At 60.4% G+C, this 15,182-nt stretch overlaps 1 protein-coding gene across 1 annotated transcript; it reads left to right on the forward strand.

Moving 5' to 3' along the window:
• Nucleotides 1-3,247: 3,247 nt before the first annotated feature.
• On the forward strand, nucleotides 3,248-5,933 carry LOC135895098 (zymogen granule membrane protein 16-like). Its single transcript, XM_065423168.1, has 4 exons — nucleotides 3,248-3,312; nucleotides 3,563-3,618; nucleotides 3,744-3,876; nucleotides 5,570-5,933. The coding sequence occupies exons 1-4, from the start codon at nucleotides 3,248-3,250 to the stop codon at nucleotides 5,931-5,933; spliced, it is 618 nt and encodes a 205-aa protein (XP_065279240.1).
• Nucleotides 5,934-15,182: the final 9,249 nt, after the last annotated feature.

Consider the following 15,182-nt stretch of genomic DNA (forward strand, 5'->3'; position numbering starts at 1 on the left):
CGTTTCCCCCAAATACTTTTCCCTTCCACCTTAAGAGCCATTTCCGATCACAGAACCGAAACGCCACAAGAGGAAGGGGGGGGGGGACAAAAGCGTTTGTAACAAGAGTTTTGTAACCATTCATCACGTTCAAACACTCGTTAACCCTCTTTTGTGGCTAAGGCCCCGGGTTCCTTCGCACGCGGCTCTCCAGCGAGCTCCAGCCACGGACGAATATGAAAAGAAAATTTTGTTAGCCTCAGATTTTGTGACGTCTTATGACCTTCCTTGGGCTTTGGCCAAGTGGGGTCCCAGTTCCCACAAGCCCCCTGGTTCCGAACGCCCGCCGAGGTACCGAGCGCGGGACGGCGCCCCCGAGGCTGGTACCTGGGTACCGCGCTCGTAGCTCTGGGCCACCTCGCGGGGATGCTCCAGGACCGGTCTGCGGAGTAACCCCCCGGACCGCCTGATCCGGACGCTTTCCTATCCACTTCAGCCCAAGCTGCCCTAGTGTCCCGGGGCGCTGGGCATCGGCGGGGCGGGTTGTGTGGGGACCAGGCCAACGCCAGAGGGCACCTGCCCACCAAGGGGGAGCCGAGGCGGGGAGGGACCATCCTTCCCTGGGCCAGCGGCTGTCGGGGAGCGCGGAGACGAGCTTCGAGCTCCACGGGGCTGTTCGGCAGGTCAGAGAAACACCCCCGGGCGCTGAGTGCGGGGTCACAACGACCCCTCCCCAGGGTGGGCTACGGATCGACCTGCCTGGGCGTCGCTGTTAGCCCAGCACGTAAACGTCAGCAGGCAGAGAAGGCGTATGGAGAGCGGGAGAGAGATAGATAAATGGAGTGGGGGGGCTGGGAGCCAGGACTCCTGGGTTCTCTCCCCGGCTCTGAGTGGGGAGCGGGGGCTGGTGGGTTAGAGCAGCGGGGACTGGGAGCCAGGACTCCTGGGTTCTCTCCCCGGCTCTGGGAGGAAAGTGGGGGCTGGTGGGTTAGAACAGGGGGGCTGGGAGCCAGGACTCCTGGGTTCTCTCCCCGGCTCTGGGAGGAAAGTGGGGGCTGGTGGGTTAGAGCAGGGGGGGCTGGGAGCCAGGACTCCTGGGTTCTATTCCCGCTGTCCCCCTCCACAGCCCCCCTAATGCCCCTTTGAAGGGCTGAGAATGTAACACCCCAAACGTGTGACATTCACATTTCACGGGAGGGTGGGGAATGGAACACGGGGCCTTTCCCCTGGGGGGGGGCAGCTCTTCTCCAACACCTCCCCTGGACTTTCCCCTGGGCTGTTCTGGCGTGCCCAGGTTGCGTGCCAAGGGCTGGGGTGGGGTGTGTGTTCCCAGCGGGTGGGGCCGTGTGCTGGCACCTGTTGCATCCCAGCCTGACCCTGGGTCTCGTGAACTCCCTGCCTTCCCAGCACTCCCCCCCCCCCGCGTCTCAAGTGGGTGCTGTGCCGCAGGGAGTGGGGCGGGGGGGAGTTGGCAGGGGGAGTGGGGCAGGGGGCTTGCCAGGGGGCTGAGGAACAAATCACCCTCCCTCTGGAATGAGATTAGCCACATCTGGAGTTAATCCGGAGTGACTCCAGGGAGAGCCCTTTGTTCTGGCTAAACTTAATCCGCTTTGGAATCGGGTTCAGCTGAACCAGGGGAGGGCGCTCTCATTGTGGGTGTGTCCACACGGGCACAGCCAGGGGAGCAAATGCCAGTTCGTTTCAGCTGTGAATTTACAGCAGAGTCAGTAAACCCCTCTGGGGGTGCTCTCTTTCTAATTCAGTTTCACTTCACTTCCCAAGGCCTTGTCTACATGGGGACAGAAATTAATCTGACCCAGCCAAAATGGTGACTTTCAAGTGGATTCATTAACCTCTGTTAAGCCCTGTGTGGATGCTTTCGTTCCAAATCCACATGGCTTCGCCCGTCGTAGCTCCTGGACTGTTCCCCCAGCGCTGGGGGGGGGGGGGGGCAGCGCGATCGGCTCCCCCCTCAGCTGCCCGGCTCCGCACCTGCTCCAGTGTCCCTGCCCAGAGTTGGATGCAGGAGTCCAGACTGACTCCATGCCCATCGCTTATTAAGTTGGTCACAGGGAGGAGGAGAGCTGGGGCGAGGGGAAACTGAGGCAGGGCCCCCAGAACTTGATGGGACGCCTTGATGGGGGTCTCCTCCATTCGCAGGACTTGGCACAGCGTCGAGACCTTCTGGGGTTTCAATCCCTTCCCTCCGAAAGATGTTCTTCATACAATCATAGAATATCAGGGTTCGAAGGGACCTCAGGAGGTCATCTAGTCCAACCCCCTGCTCAAAGCAGGACCAATCCCCAACTAAATCATCCCAGCCAGGTCTTTGTCAAGCCGGGCCTTAAAAACCGCCAAGGAAGGAGATTCCACCACCTCCCTAGGTAACCCATTCCAGTGCTTCACCACCCTCCTAGTGAAATAGTGTTTCCTAATATCCAACCTAAACCTCCCCCACTGCAACTTGAGACCATTACTCCTTGTTCTGTCATCTGCCACCACTGAGAACAGCCGAGCTCCATCCTCTTTGGAACCCCCCTTCAGGTAGTTGAAAGCAGCTATCAAATCCCCCCTCACTCTTCTCTTCTGCAGACTAAACAATCCCAGTTCCCTCAGCCTCTCCTTATAACTCATGTGCTCCAGCCCCCTAATCATTTTTGTTGCCCTCCACTGGACTCTTTCCAATTTTTCCACATCCTTCTTGTAGTGTTGGGCCCAAAACTGGACACAGTACTCCAGATGAGGCCTCACCAATGTCGCATAAAGGGGAACGATCACGTCCCTCGATCTGCTGGCAATGCCCCTACTTATACAGCCCAAAATGCCGTTAGCCTTCTTGGCAGCAAGGGCACGTAGATGTTGAGTTGGTGGTAGCTGATGTCAAGACAAGGGTCCAAGGCCATATACAGGGTGCTGCGGGGGGGGGGGGGGGGCTGTGCTGCAGGGAGCGGGGCGGGGGGCTCAGCAGGGGACACTCTCCCCTGCCAGTCAGGGCTGGCCCCAAGGCCCCAGGGCGCTGCGGGGGGGCTGTGCTGCAGGGAGCGGGGGGGGGGAGTAGGGGGTGCTCTCTACTCTTGCACCCCAGCTTTATTTATTGGGGTGTCCCCAGTGTAGATCCATTTGCTCCCCCCCCCAGTGGGTTCCCCGGCAGATAGCCCCCGACCAGCTCACGGGGCCAGTGGGACAGAGGGTGGGGAGGGGCCCAGGGTGTTGCAATGGGTTTATGATGTTTGCGCAGCCAGCGCCTGCCTGCGTCAGACCTCTCCCCATGGCCACTATAAGAGTGGGGGTCACCCAGCGGCCCAGCTGCCGACGGACCCGGAGAGACGGGACGTGAGTGACAGGACGTGGGGCCTGTCCCCTCCGGGGGGCGCTGGCTCCGATCCGGCCCCAGAGCAGGGATGTGCTGGCTCAGGGGGGTTGGGGTGGCTCATGGAGCCTTTTCTCTCTAGGGGGCATCAGCTCCCCTCCAGCCCCACGGCGGGACAGGCTGGCTCTGTGTGGGGGAGGGGACAGGCCCCACAGCCCCAAATGAATGAAAACCTCCCCAGAATAACCTAACTGCCCCCCGTTGTCTTCCCAGAATGATTCGCTGCATCCTCCTCCTTGCCCTTTGCCTGGCCATCGCTGGCAATGCGAGTAAGTTTGGGGGGACCAGGGACCAGGGCAGAGCGGGGGGCTGGGCAGGGGGCGCTGTGCCGCGGGGAGCAGCCGGGGTGTAGCCCCTCTTTAACCCTTTCTTCTCTGGATCCTTTTCGGGCCAGTCCAAGTCAGCCGCTCGTCCTTTTCCGGGGAGTACGGAGGGGGCGGAGGAAAGAGATTTTCTCACTCTGGGAACCAGCTGGATGGGCCCATCACTGCCCTTCGGGTCCGAGTGAACTGGCTCTTCATCGTGGGGTGAGTGAGAGCCCCAGGTGGGGCAGCAGGGGGCTGCGGGTCGGGAGTGAGGGGCACCGGCAGAGCTGCGGGGGGAGCCCAGGGCTGGGCTAGCAGGGGGCTGCGGGTCGGGAGTGAGGGGCACCGGCAGAGCTGCGGGGGGAGCCCAGGGCTGGGCTAGCAGGGGCTGCGGGTCGGGAGTGAGGGGCAGCGGCAGGGCTGGGGGGGGCAGGGCTGGGCTGGCAGGGGCTGCGGGTCGGGAGTGAGGGGCACCGGCAGAGCTGGGGGGGGGCAGGGCTGGGCTGGCAGGGGCTGCGGGTCGGGAGTGAGGGGCACCGGCAGGGCTGGGGGGGGGGGCAGGGCTGGGCTAGCAGGGGCTGGGGGTCAGGAGTGAGGGGCACCAGCAGAGCTGGGGGGGGGCAGGGCTGGGTTAGCAGGTGCTGTGGGTCGGGAGTGAGGGGCACCGGCAGAGCTGGGGGGGGCAGGGCTGGGCTAACAGGGGCTGTGGGTCGGGAGTGAGGGGCACCGGCAGAGCTGGGGGGGGGCAGGGCTGGGCTGGCAGGGGCTGCGGGTCGGGAGTGAGGGGCACCGGCAGAGCTGGGGGGGGCAGGGCTGGGCTGGCAAGGGCTGCGGGTCGGGAGTGAGGGGCACCGGCAGAGCTGGGGGGGGGCAGGGCTGGGCTGGCAAGGGCTGCGGGTCGGGAGTGAGGGGCACCGGCAGAGCTGGAGGGGGCAGGGCTGGGCTAGCAGGGGCTGCAGGTCGGGAGTGAGGGGCACCGGCACAGCTGGGGGGGGGGCAGGGCTGGGCTGGCAGGGGCTGTGGGTCGGGAGTGAGGGGCACCGGCAGGGCTGGGCTGGCAGGGGGCTGCGGGTCGGGAGTGAGGGGCACCGGCAGAGCTGGGGGGGAAGGGCTGGGCTGGCAGGGGCTGCGGGTCGGGAGTGAGGGGCAGCAGCAGGGCTGGGGGGGGGCAGGGCTGGGCTAGCAGGGGCTGCGGGTCGGGAGTGAGGGGCACCGGCAGAGTGCGGGGCAGGGGCCCAGGGCTGGGCTGGCAGGGGGCTGCGGGTCGGGAGTGAGGGGCACGGGCAGAGCTGGGGGGGGGCAGGGCTGGGCTAGCAGGGGCTGCGGGTCGGGAGTGAGGGGCACCGGCAGAGCTGGGGGGGGCAGGGCTGGGCTAGCAGGGGCTGCGGGTCGGGAGTGAGGGGCACCAGCAGAGCTGGGGGGGGGCAGGGCTGGGTTAGCAGGTGCTGCGGGTCAGGAGTGAGGGGCACCGGCAGAGCTGGGGGGAGCCCAGGGCTGGGCTAGCAGGGGCTGCGGGTCGGGAGTGAGGGGCACTGGCAGAGCTGGGGGGGGCAGGGCTGGGCTGGCAGGGGCTGCGGGTCGGGAGTGAGGGGCACCGGCAGGGCTGGGGGGGGCAGGGCTGGGCTGGCAGGGGCTGCGGGTCGGGAGTGAGGGGCACCGGCAGGGCTGGGGGGGGCAGGGCTGGGCTAGCAGGGGCTGCGGGTCGGGAGTGAGGGGCACTGGCAGAGCTGGGGGGGGCAGGGCTGGGCTGGCAGGGGCTGCGGGTCGGGAGTGAGGGGCACCGGCAGAGCTGGGGGGGGCAGGGCTGGGCTGGCAGGGGCTGCGGGTCGGGAGTGAGGGGCACCGGCAGGGCTGGGGGAGCCCAGGGCCGGGGCAGGCGGGGCTGCGGGTCGGGACTGAGGTGCGTCTCCCCCAGGCTGCAGGTGCGTTACGGGTCTCAGTGGAGCGACTACGTGGGTGGCTCCTTGGGGGACCTGGAGGAGATTTTCCTGCACCCCGGCGAGTCGGTCGTGCAGGTGTCGGGGAAGTACAAGCTCTACCTGCGCCGGCTGGTCTTCACCACGGACAGGGGCCGCCACTTCTCCTTCGGCAAGGACACGGGCACCAGCTTCAACGCTACCCCCCTGCACTCCCGCACCGTCCTGCGCTACCTGAGCGGCCGGGCCGGGGCTGTCATTGACGCCCTCGGCTTCCACTGGGACGCCTACCCCGGCCACTGCCTGCGCTGCGAGCCGGGTGCTGGCCTGGGAGCTGGGGCTGGGGGGAGCACGGGCCCATAGGAGGCGCTGTTCAGGGGGACCCTAGGGGGCCGATATTCTGGCAGGTGTTGGGGGGAGCATGGGGGTGATCGGGGGGGTTGGCTTGCAATGGGCAGCCGGGGGCGGGGGGCAGAGGATCCTGGAGGGGGGTAGAAGACAGACACATCCCGGCCCCCAGATGGATTTTCTCTCCGTCTATCTGTCTGTCCTCCCTCTTCCCAGCCTCCTCACTTCGGCTTCGCGCCCCTTCGCTCCCTCTTCCATTGCCTCTCCCTCGCTCGCCCAGCCCCCTCCCGAGCCCCCCTTGCCGGGACCCCCCCCCCCCAGTGTTAGCCCCCCGCCCACGTCCACACGTGTCACGACACAATAAACCAGCAGCCATTTGGCACCAGCACAAACCGGCTCTTCGTTGTGTCTTCAGAGCAGTCGCCCCCTCGGGGCCCCTGCGGGATAGGGCCTCCCAGCGCCCCCCCAGGCCTCCCTTCCCCCTGGGGGTCCCCCCACCCTGCCACCCAAACCCACCCTGCGGTGGGAGCTGCACCAGGGCCTTGAACTGAATCGGCCACTAGGTGGCAGCAGGAGGCAACAAAAGAAACCATTGGCAGCAGAAAATTGGGAACGGGACACAGGGCCTTTCCCCTCTAGGGGGCGCTGGCCCCGAGCCAGCCCTGGGGGGCACTGGCTGGATCGGGGGTGGGGAATGGGATCGGGGCCTTTCCCCTCTAGGGGGCGCTGGCCCCGAGCCGGCCCTGGGAGGAACTGGCTGGATCGGGGGTGGGGAATGGGATCGGGGCTTTTCCCCTCTAGGGGGCGCTGGCCCCGAGCCGGCCCTGGGGGGCACTGGCTGGATCAGGGGTGGGGAATGGGATCGGGGCTTTTCCCCTCTAGAGGGCGCTGGCCCCGAGCCGGCCCTGGGAGGAACTGGCTGGATCGGGGGTGGGGAATGGGATCGGGGCTTTTCCCCTCTAGGGGGCGCTGGCCCCGAGCTGGCCCTGGGAGGAACTGGCTGGATCAGGGGTGGGGAATGGGATCGGGGCCTTTCCCCTCTAGGGGGCGCTGGCCCCGAGCCGGCCCTGGGAGGAACTGGCTGGATCGGGGGTGGGGAATGGGATCGGGGCTTTTCCCCTCTAGGGGGCGCTGGCCCCGAGCTGGCCCTGGGAGGAACTGGCTGGATCGGGGGTGGGGAATGGGATCGGGGCTTTTCCTCTCTAGGGGGCGCTGGCCCCGAGCTGGCCCTGGGAGGAACTGGCTGGATCGGGGGTGGGGAATGGGATCGGGGCTTTTCCCCTCTAGGGGGCGCTGGCCCCGAGCCGGCCCTGGGAGGAACTGGCTGGATCGGGGGTGGGGAATGGGATCGGGGCTTTTCCCCTCTAGGGGGCGCTGGCTCCGATCTGGCCTGTTTTTAGCTGCAGCCTGGCCTGACCCGTTAATTACCACATGGGGGGAGGCCCCGTTCTTTGGAGGAGGGGGCCAGGGAGGTAACCGAATCCGCAGGCTGAACGCTCGTGCTCAGTAAGAGAAGTAAATAGGTTTCAAAGTAGCAGCCGTGTTAGTCTGTATCCGCAAAAAGAACAGGAGTACTTGTGGCACCTTAGAGACTAACACATTTATTTCAGCATCCGCGAATCGGTGGATATAAATAGGATAAGTAAATAGGGCAGCCGGCTGCAAAGACCGGGCGTCTGAGCCAGCTACGAGAAGTGGGAGAACCCACAGGGCATCACTGACAGTGAACAGACCCCAAGGACTGTCACGGGCTCACAGATCGTGCCCACTCATGGCCCCGTGCGGTCTGTGGGGGGTGCCCCCTTCAGTGCGACAGCCCTTCTCGGGGGTCCACTCTCTCCCGGGCCAGGCCCCTCCACCTCCTGGAGCCGCACCTCTCTGAGCCTTAGCACGTCTGTCTCTGCCGTGGGCCCCCTCAGGGAGTCCCCTCGCTCTGGGTCCCCGGGGCCTCCACTACCAGAGGGAATAATGCTTCACCCACCCTGTTCTCTAGACCGGAGCGACTCTCAGCCGGCGTAACACAGGAGGGTTTATTGAGGGTTGAACACAGCACAGGAAACTCTCAGGGCCTCAGGCCTAGCCTCCCTCAGCCCAGCACATCCCAGTCTCCCTGCATCCAGGTGGGCTCTGCCTGCTCCCCCTCTCCAGCCCCAAGCCCCCCTGCTTCCCAGCTGGGCATCTGAGATCCCCGGCCCCAGGCCCCGCCTCTGTCCATTGTCTTCTCTCCAGGTAAACAGGGTTGTAAACCAGGGCCTCCTCTCCTGCTTCTCCCTCTGGCTGGAACCGGCTGGTCAGGTCACTGGGTCCTCACTCTGCAGCCCATTGTCCGCCCACTGGCCAGAGCCCGCTGCGACTCCTCAGCTGGGCTGGGCCTCTTAGTCACCAGGTCACCAGTTGTTGGGGTTCCCCATCTCCAGGCCGTTGTCCGGGGGTCCCGGATGCCAGGCGAGGTCACACCTGGTCCTCTGCACCAACAAACCCTCTCCCACCACCTTGTGAAACATGCAGCACACGGGGAAACTGAGGCGCGCACACACTATTCATGTAAAACGCCACCAAAATCCCCAACTTCGTCCCATGAGCCAGCTGCCCTCTGCAGGAATCGTGGTCTAACAGGGCAGAAAGCTACAAACTAGGAAACCCCCTTAACCCCTCCCCGAAAATCCCCACAAGGTTTGGACGTCTGGTGCGTTGCCAGACAAAGAATTCCATCTGAATTTAAAAACGATAGTGGGGAAGAAACACGGATTGGAATCTGTAAGGCAGAGACTCACTGTAGCTTTGAAAAATAAGCGTAAGAAATGCACACTATTGCATACTATGCCCATGGCTGTTACATGGTTAAGACAACACACCACAAAATTGGCGGGGCAAGTAACAGAAACAAACCAAGAGTTCAAAGAAGCAGGAGAAGCCACGGAGGCCTGGGACGGGCTCCCACTCTCCTAGCCGGGGGGCAGCAGTCCGGAGACAGAGAGCCCGGGAACAGAATAAAACATTGGCAAAAGCTGTAAAAAAACCTGCAAAACCCGAGCTGTGCCACCCCCTGTTATAAATATTGGTGGTGAACAGGAGGCTTCAGGTCGCTCCCCTGTGCCCGAAGAGTGGGGAGAGAAATGGCAAAAGGCGACCCTAGCAAAATTCAAAAATGAAACGGGGGCCACTGCCGTGCAAACATCACGGTACGAGAAAAGCCAGGTTCCGGTTAGCCCGGGACCTAGACGGGGGCCTGTCAGAGCAGGAGAAGTGCGTGCCTTGAGGGAGAAGTAGCTGATAACACTGTTCCCGGGTTGGTAAATCAGATGAAGAGGGAAATGGAACAGTTCGCAGAGCAAATTCGGAGACAGGAGCTGCGACTCGATTGCAAGGGAGTGAAGAGAAAAGCATTTCAAAGTGAAAACCCGAGACGGAGCGGGTTACCGCCTAGAATTGAGCGTGAACACGTGGACTTGCCCCCAAAACAGTTAACGGCAGCAAAAAAGGGCCCTCCCGCCATCCGCTGGGCATGCGGACGAAAGCAACAGACACCGCGGGGACAAATTCAGGTTTTGCCAGAGCTGACCGGGGGGGGGGGGAGGGGGGGGGAAGCCCGGCTTCCCTGGCTTCCCTGGCTTTGTCGGCCCTGTTTAGCCAGTCCGCCCTTGCTGGGGGGCCCGAACCCGCTCTCAGCGGCCCTGGGTTTTGCAAGAACAGGTAACTACCCCCACCCTGCTCTCAGAGCCTGGATAAAAACCATGGGGTGGGGGTTCCCAACTGCTTCGACCCCCAGAGCCGCACTCCTCACTTGGAGCTGAAAATAAAACCTTCTTTCTCAACTACTGATACCTACCGGCTACATTTTCCTTTGTGTCCTTTCTCAGTTTGCTAAACTCACAGCTGCTGCCTGGACCTTACGATCGCTTGACAGAGTTCATCTCGCTTGGCTCGGGTAGCTTTTTACAAAGATACAGCCGTGGAAAACCGAACAGAACAACAAGCAAAGAGAAAACGAGGTCAAAACTTTACTTTAAATAATTCCAGTAAATTAATGATTTTAACTCTTCAGGAAAGCAACAGCTGGAATTACTCCTCACTTTCTTGAAGATACGGTTGCCATGCAACAGACTTTCAAACTCTGCTTCTAACCCTAACCACTGATGAGTATTTGAAACGTGGGTTTTCCTTACTTCCGTACGGCAGGGTTTTAGAATAAAGTTAATATAAAGTTGTGACGAAGTGGGGATGTTCCTAATGTTTTCTCTGAATACTGTGTGGGTGCCTCAGTTTCCCCTTTGCATTTCTTAAGTATTGTGATAGACCTAGGCCAGTTGGGACCAGCAGAGTAGCAGAAGGGAGATATACTGGCCACTGGAGAAGCAGTTTTCTGTTCCCTGAGTGACCAGAGCAGGGGCTGCGCCAGGCTAATAGACCACCTGACTCCAATTAACCTGCTAAGAGTCAGGTGAGGCAGTTAAGCACCTGACTCTAATTAAGGCCCCTCTGGTGCTATAAAAGGGCTCACTCCAGTCAGGCCAGGGGGAAGTCAGAGGAGAGGGGTGTGGGGTGCACAGGTGTGATCAGATATCAGGAGGAAGGTCCGGTGGTGAGGACAGAGAAGGTGTTGGGAGGAGGCCATGGGGAAGTAGCCCAGGGAGTTGTAGCTGTTGCACAACTGTACCAGGAGGCCCTCTAGACAGCTGCAGTCCACAGGGCCCTGGGCTGGAACCTGGAGTAGAGGCAGGGCCCGGGTTCCTCCCAACTCCTGATCAAATACAGAAGCTGCAGTCCAGGTCAACTCCTCCTACCAGAGGGGAAGGTCTCTGGGCTGTTTCCTGACCCACAGGGTGAATCTGTGAGGCGAGCAAATCTGCTAATAAGTGCAGGACCCACCAAGGTAGAGGAGGAGCTTTGTCACAGTATCTAGGTGGTGGGATCAGGGGGTGTGGTTGGTGCAGAGCCCAAGAGGACCAGTGCGACGGTGTCTGCACAGAGAATGGCCCATGCCCTGTCTCCTGGGCCCCTCCCCTGCAAGGTGGCAGCTGAAGGTGTTGGAGAACAAAGCGATCAGGTGCCTCTTGGCCCGGGAAAGAGACAAAGGCAGAGGAGGGGCTGGAGAGTTTCAGTTTGGAGCTGGCTGGGGAAACTGAGGGAGGCCCAGGGCCGGAGTCTGGGCTCCCCACCCCCCAAGATGGACCTGACTTAGGGGTCCTGCTTGTACCTACAAGCTCTGTGTTCCTGTCGTCTAATAAACCTTCTGTGTTGCTGAGAGTCCTGGGGAATCGCAGGAAGTGGGGGGTGCAGGGCCTTGTCTCCCCCACACGCCGTGACAAAAGTATAGAAAATGCCTTCAGTTACTAAATGAATACGACAAATTAGGCAAATCATATGGTTTTTATCAATTTTTATTACCAGTTTTAAATAAAAAGGTAATAACTTGCTTATTTCAATGTTTCAGCCTTTTGCTTACCTGTCTGCTTTTTTTAAACACATTGTCTTAGTAATTAAGCTCTGAATGCCTTATCTGGTATCGTTATCAACAGCATTCGGGGGCCATTTGTTTTTAATTGTAAGTCTATCCTGTGCTGTATGTCGTGCGTGTCACGCGACTGCTTTTTTATGATGTTTCGCTTATCGCAACAAAAGTCAGTTTGCTACTTTTTAAATAGCAGTGGGCCTGCACTCTTTCACCCTGGCTGGTGTAACCATCATATTAGTCATACGGATTTTTCTTGCGAAGTTCAGAAAAGGTCTCAGTTATACAGACATGTGCATATATTTCTGCCTTGACAAATAATGCAATTGCAAACAAAAAGATGACTTTTATTAATCCCAGGGGGTTTTTTATTTAAAGAAAAAAATGTCAGGGGAACATCAGCATTAAGGCAAAGGTAATGTGACGTTCTATGCCTTGGGGGCGCGTCCTGGAAGCCCCATGTTCCTCACTTTCATAGCATCGTGAGCTTGCACATAAAGCAGGCCTTGTAAGGTAGCAGGGGAGAGGTTCTGAGAGTCAGTTCTCTCGCCAGAGATGTGTGTCATTAACGCACCTGAAGTTATGGGAATTGTGTTGTGTGGTTGTCACTAAAACGTGCTGTAAGGCGGGGGATCAGCCCGGAACACGGCTGGACAGCGCTGGGCTCATTACAAGACACTTACATATAAAGGCCCTGCTCCAACGCTCTGGTTTCCTTTGCATACCCCGAGCGCTGTGGGACACACCGGATTGTGCCTGTCCCGGTGTCAGACACTTAGCCATCAGGTGGTGACTGTGGGAGCCCTGGAGGGCGTGTTACTCTCTGCAGCACCACAGGAGAAGGGGCAGGCGACCCCCCGGCTGGGAAAAGGACTGATCGCAGTGCTGGGTACGAGGTGGGGTCACAGCTACACACAGACTAAACCTACATTCCCATATACCCGCCCCACACAAATCCCGGATTATCCAGATGTGCTGATTGCTCGGTAGGGGCCCCAAAGCTCGTCCACAAAGCGACAGGCCCCAAGCACCGTCCCGGGCCCACCGTGAGGGACTGACACCGCTGGACAATGCAGTCTGTCCGTCAGTCGTACGAGGGAAGATAGAGATCGAGGGACAGATGGGGCAGGAACAGATGGGTGGTAATGTAAGGTGGCCGGATAACAGTGTTATCTTGGGGTGCAGGAGGGGGTTCAGGCTGCTGGCTCTGGGAGGGGGGCAGGGCTGGGGATTGGGGTGCAGGAGGAGGTTCAGGCTGCTGGCTCTGGGAGGGGGGCAGGGCTGGGAATTGGGGTGCAGGAGGGGGTTTAGGCTGCTGGCTGTGGGAGGGGGCTGGGGATTGGGGTGCAGGAGGAGGTTTAGGCTGCTGGCTCTGGGAGGGGGCTGGGGATTGGGGTGCAGGAGGGGGTTCAGGCTGCTGGCTCTGGGAGGGGGCTGGGGATTGGGGTGCAGGAGGGGGTTCAGGCTGCTGGCTCTGGGAGGGGGCTGGGGATTGGGGTGCAGGAGGGGGTTCAGGCTGCTGGCTCTGGGAGGGGGGCAGGGCTGGGAATTGGGGTGCAGGAGGAGGTTTAGGCTGCTGGCTGTGGGAGGGGGCTGGGGATTGGGGTGCAGGAGGAGGTTCAGGCTGCTGGCTCTGGGAGGGGGCAGGGCTGGGAATTGGGGTGCAGGAGGGGGTTCAGGCTGCTGGCTCTGGGAGGGGGCAGGGCTGGGAATTGGGGTGTAGGAGGGGGTTCAGGCTGCTGGCTCTGGGAGGGGGCTGGGGATTGGGGTGCAGGAGGAGGTTCAGGCTGCTGGCTCTGGGAGGGGGCAGGGCTGGGGCAGGGGATTGGTGTGTAGGAGGGGTTCAGGGTGCTGGCTCTGGGAGGGAGGCAGGAGTGGGGCAGGGGATTGGGGCACAGGAGGGGGTTCAGGGTGCTGGCTCTGGGAGGGGTGTGCCGTTAGGAGTGTGATATAATATCTCATTGACAGGTGACAGGGCCAGAAAGAGTTAATTACCTCCCAGACTGACCTGGCCCATGGCCAAACTGTGAAGAGTCATTAGGAAGATCTGTTAATGAGCAGAGCTGGGAAATACAGCCGGGGTTGTTAGAGGTAGACGGGAGCTGTGTGCTCAGGGCTTGTGGGGTCAGCAAACAAGTCTTGTCTATCGCTAGAGCTTTGATTCACAGATCAAAACAGGAATAGTAACATTTATGATGAGACTTGAGGGGACAGTATTATTGTCTCTCTGTCTCTTTGAAGGTTGTGGTAACCTGTATCTGAACTGTTTAATGGATACATTACCCTGTGCTAATTGCCAGGATGTTTGGAAGGAGAATTAAGCCTATTGTTTTCTCAGGCCGAAAGGCTGCTGGAAATGTATAAGAACCCTGGGACACGATCCTACTTCATCTCAGATCTGCTTTGGGTTTCAAGAGGGGGAAACCTTAAGCCACAAGGATTGAGATCCCCAGTCACTGACTGGAGCCACCCTGAATATGGACATTGGACCATAACCTATGGACTATTTCTAAAAGGACTTTTGGCAACGACAAGCTCACCTCTACTATGTATCTGAACCTCAAGAATTGAATTCAAGTCTGTCTGTATATTGATCTTTTAACCAACTCTCTCTCCCTTTTCTTTTTAATAAATTTTAGTTTAGTTAATAAGAATTGACTATACCGTGTATTTTGGGTAAGATCTAAGTTGTAATTGAACCTGGGTATGTGGCTGACCCTTTGGGGTTGGAAGAACCTTTTCTTTTCTATGATGAGATAAGATTGTCAGGAATCATCATCATATCTGACGTGTGTGTCTGGACGGAGACAGGACGCTGGGCACTTTAAGGGAACTGGGTTGTTTGGACTCTAAGTAACCAGTGAGGTCCTATAGAAGCTGTTTTGTGCTGGTTGGTAAATCTAAGTATTGGAATATCCACCAGCGTTTGGGGTTTGTCTGCCCCGTTCTGTTTGCAGTTCACCCTGATTGAGTGACCTCAGCTGGCTCCCACGGGCAGCACTATCACAGGGAGTTTGGGTGCAGGAGGGGGCTCTGGGCTGGGGCACAGAATTGGGGTGTAGGAGGTGGTTCAGGGTGCAGAAGGGGGTACAGGGTGCTGGCTCTGGGAGGGGGAATCAGGGCTGGGGCTTGGGGTGCAGGAGTGGTACAGGGTGCAGGAGGGGGGTTGGAGTGTGGGAGGGGGTTGGGGTGCTGGCTCTGGGAGGGGGCTGGGGGTTGGGTGCAGGAGGGGTTGGGGTTCAGGAGGGGGTTCAGGGTGCAGGGAGGTTTGAGGTGCTGGCTCTGGGAGGGGGCTGACAGCTGGGGGTTGGGTGCAGGAGGGGTGCAGGAGGGGGTTGGGGTGCAGGAGGGGGTTTAGGGTGCAGGGGGTTGGGGTGCTGGCTCTCGGACAGGGCTCAGGGCTGGGGGTTGGGGTGCAGGGGGTTCAGGGTTCAGGAGTGGGTTTGGGGTGCAGGAGGGGGTATGGGGTGCACGGTGAGTTGGGATGCTGGCTCCAGGGGGACCTGGAGGAGATTTTCCTGCATTTATCTATCTCTCTCCCGCTCTCCATACGCCTTTTCTGCCTGCTGACGTTTACGTGCTGGGCTAACAGCGACGCCCAGGCAGGTCGATCCGTAGCCCACGCTGGGGAGGGGTCGTCGTGACCCCGCGCTCAGCGCCCGGGGGTGTTACTCTGACCCGCCGAACAGCCCCGTGGGGCTGGGGTTTGGGGTGCAGGGTGGTTCAGGGTGCAGGCAGGTTGGGGTGCTGGCTCCAGGAGGGGGCTCTGGGCTGGGGATTGGGTGCAAGAGGGGGTTCAGGCTGCTGGAGGG

Source organism: Emys orbicularis, unplaced genomic scaffold, assembly GCF_028017835.1.
Source record: "Emys orbicularis isolate rEmyOrb1 unplaced genomic scaffold, rEmyOrb1.hap1 scaffold_90, whole genome shotgun sequence".
Lineage (NCBI taxonomy): Eukaryota > Metazoa > Chordata > Testudines > Emydidae > Emys > Emys orbicularis.

What these genes read in the sequence shown, in the direction of transcription:
- LOC135895098 (XM_065423168.1), top strand. Translation starts at nt 3,248, where the DNA reads ATGGCCACTATAAGAGTGGGGGTCACCCAGCGGCCCAGCTGCCGACGG. An exon ending in CGGACCCGGAGAGACGGGAC is followed by an intron (nt 3,313 to 3,562) that starts GTGAGTGACAGG and finishes TTGTCTTCCCAG; the next exon opens with AATGATTCGCTGCATCCTCC. An exon ending in AACTGGCTCTTCATCGTGGG is followed by an intron (nt 3,877 to 5,569) that starts GTGAGTGAGAGC and finishes CGTCTCCCCCAG; the next exon opens with GCTGCAGGTGCGTTACGGGT.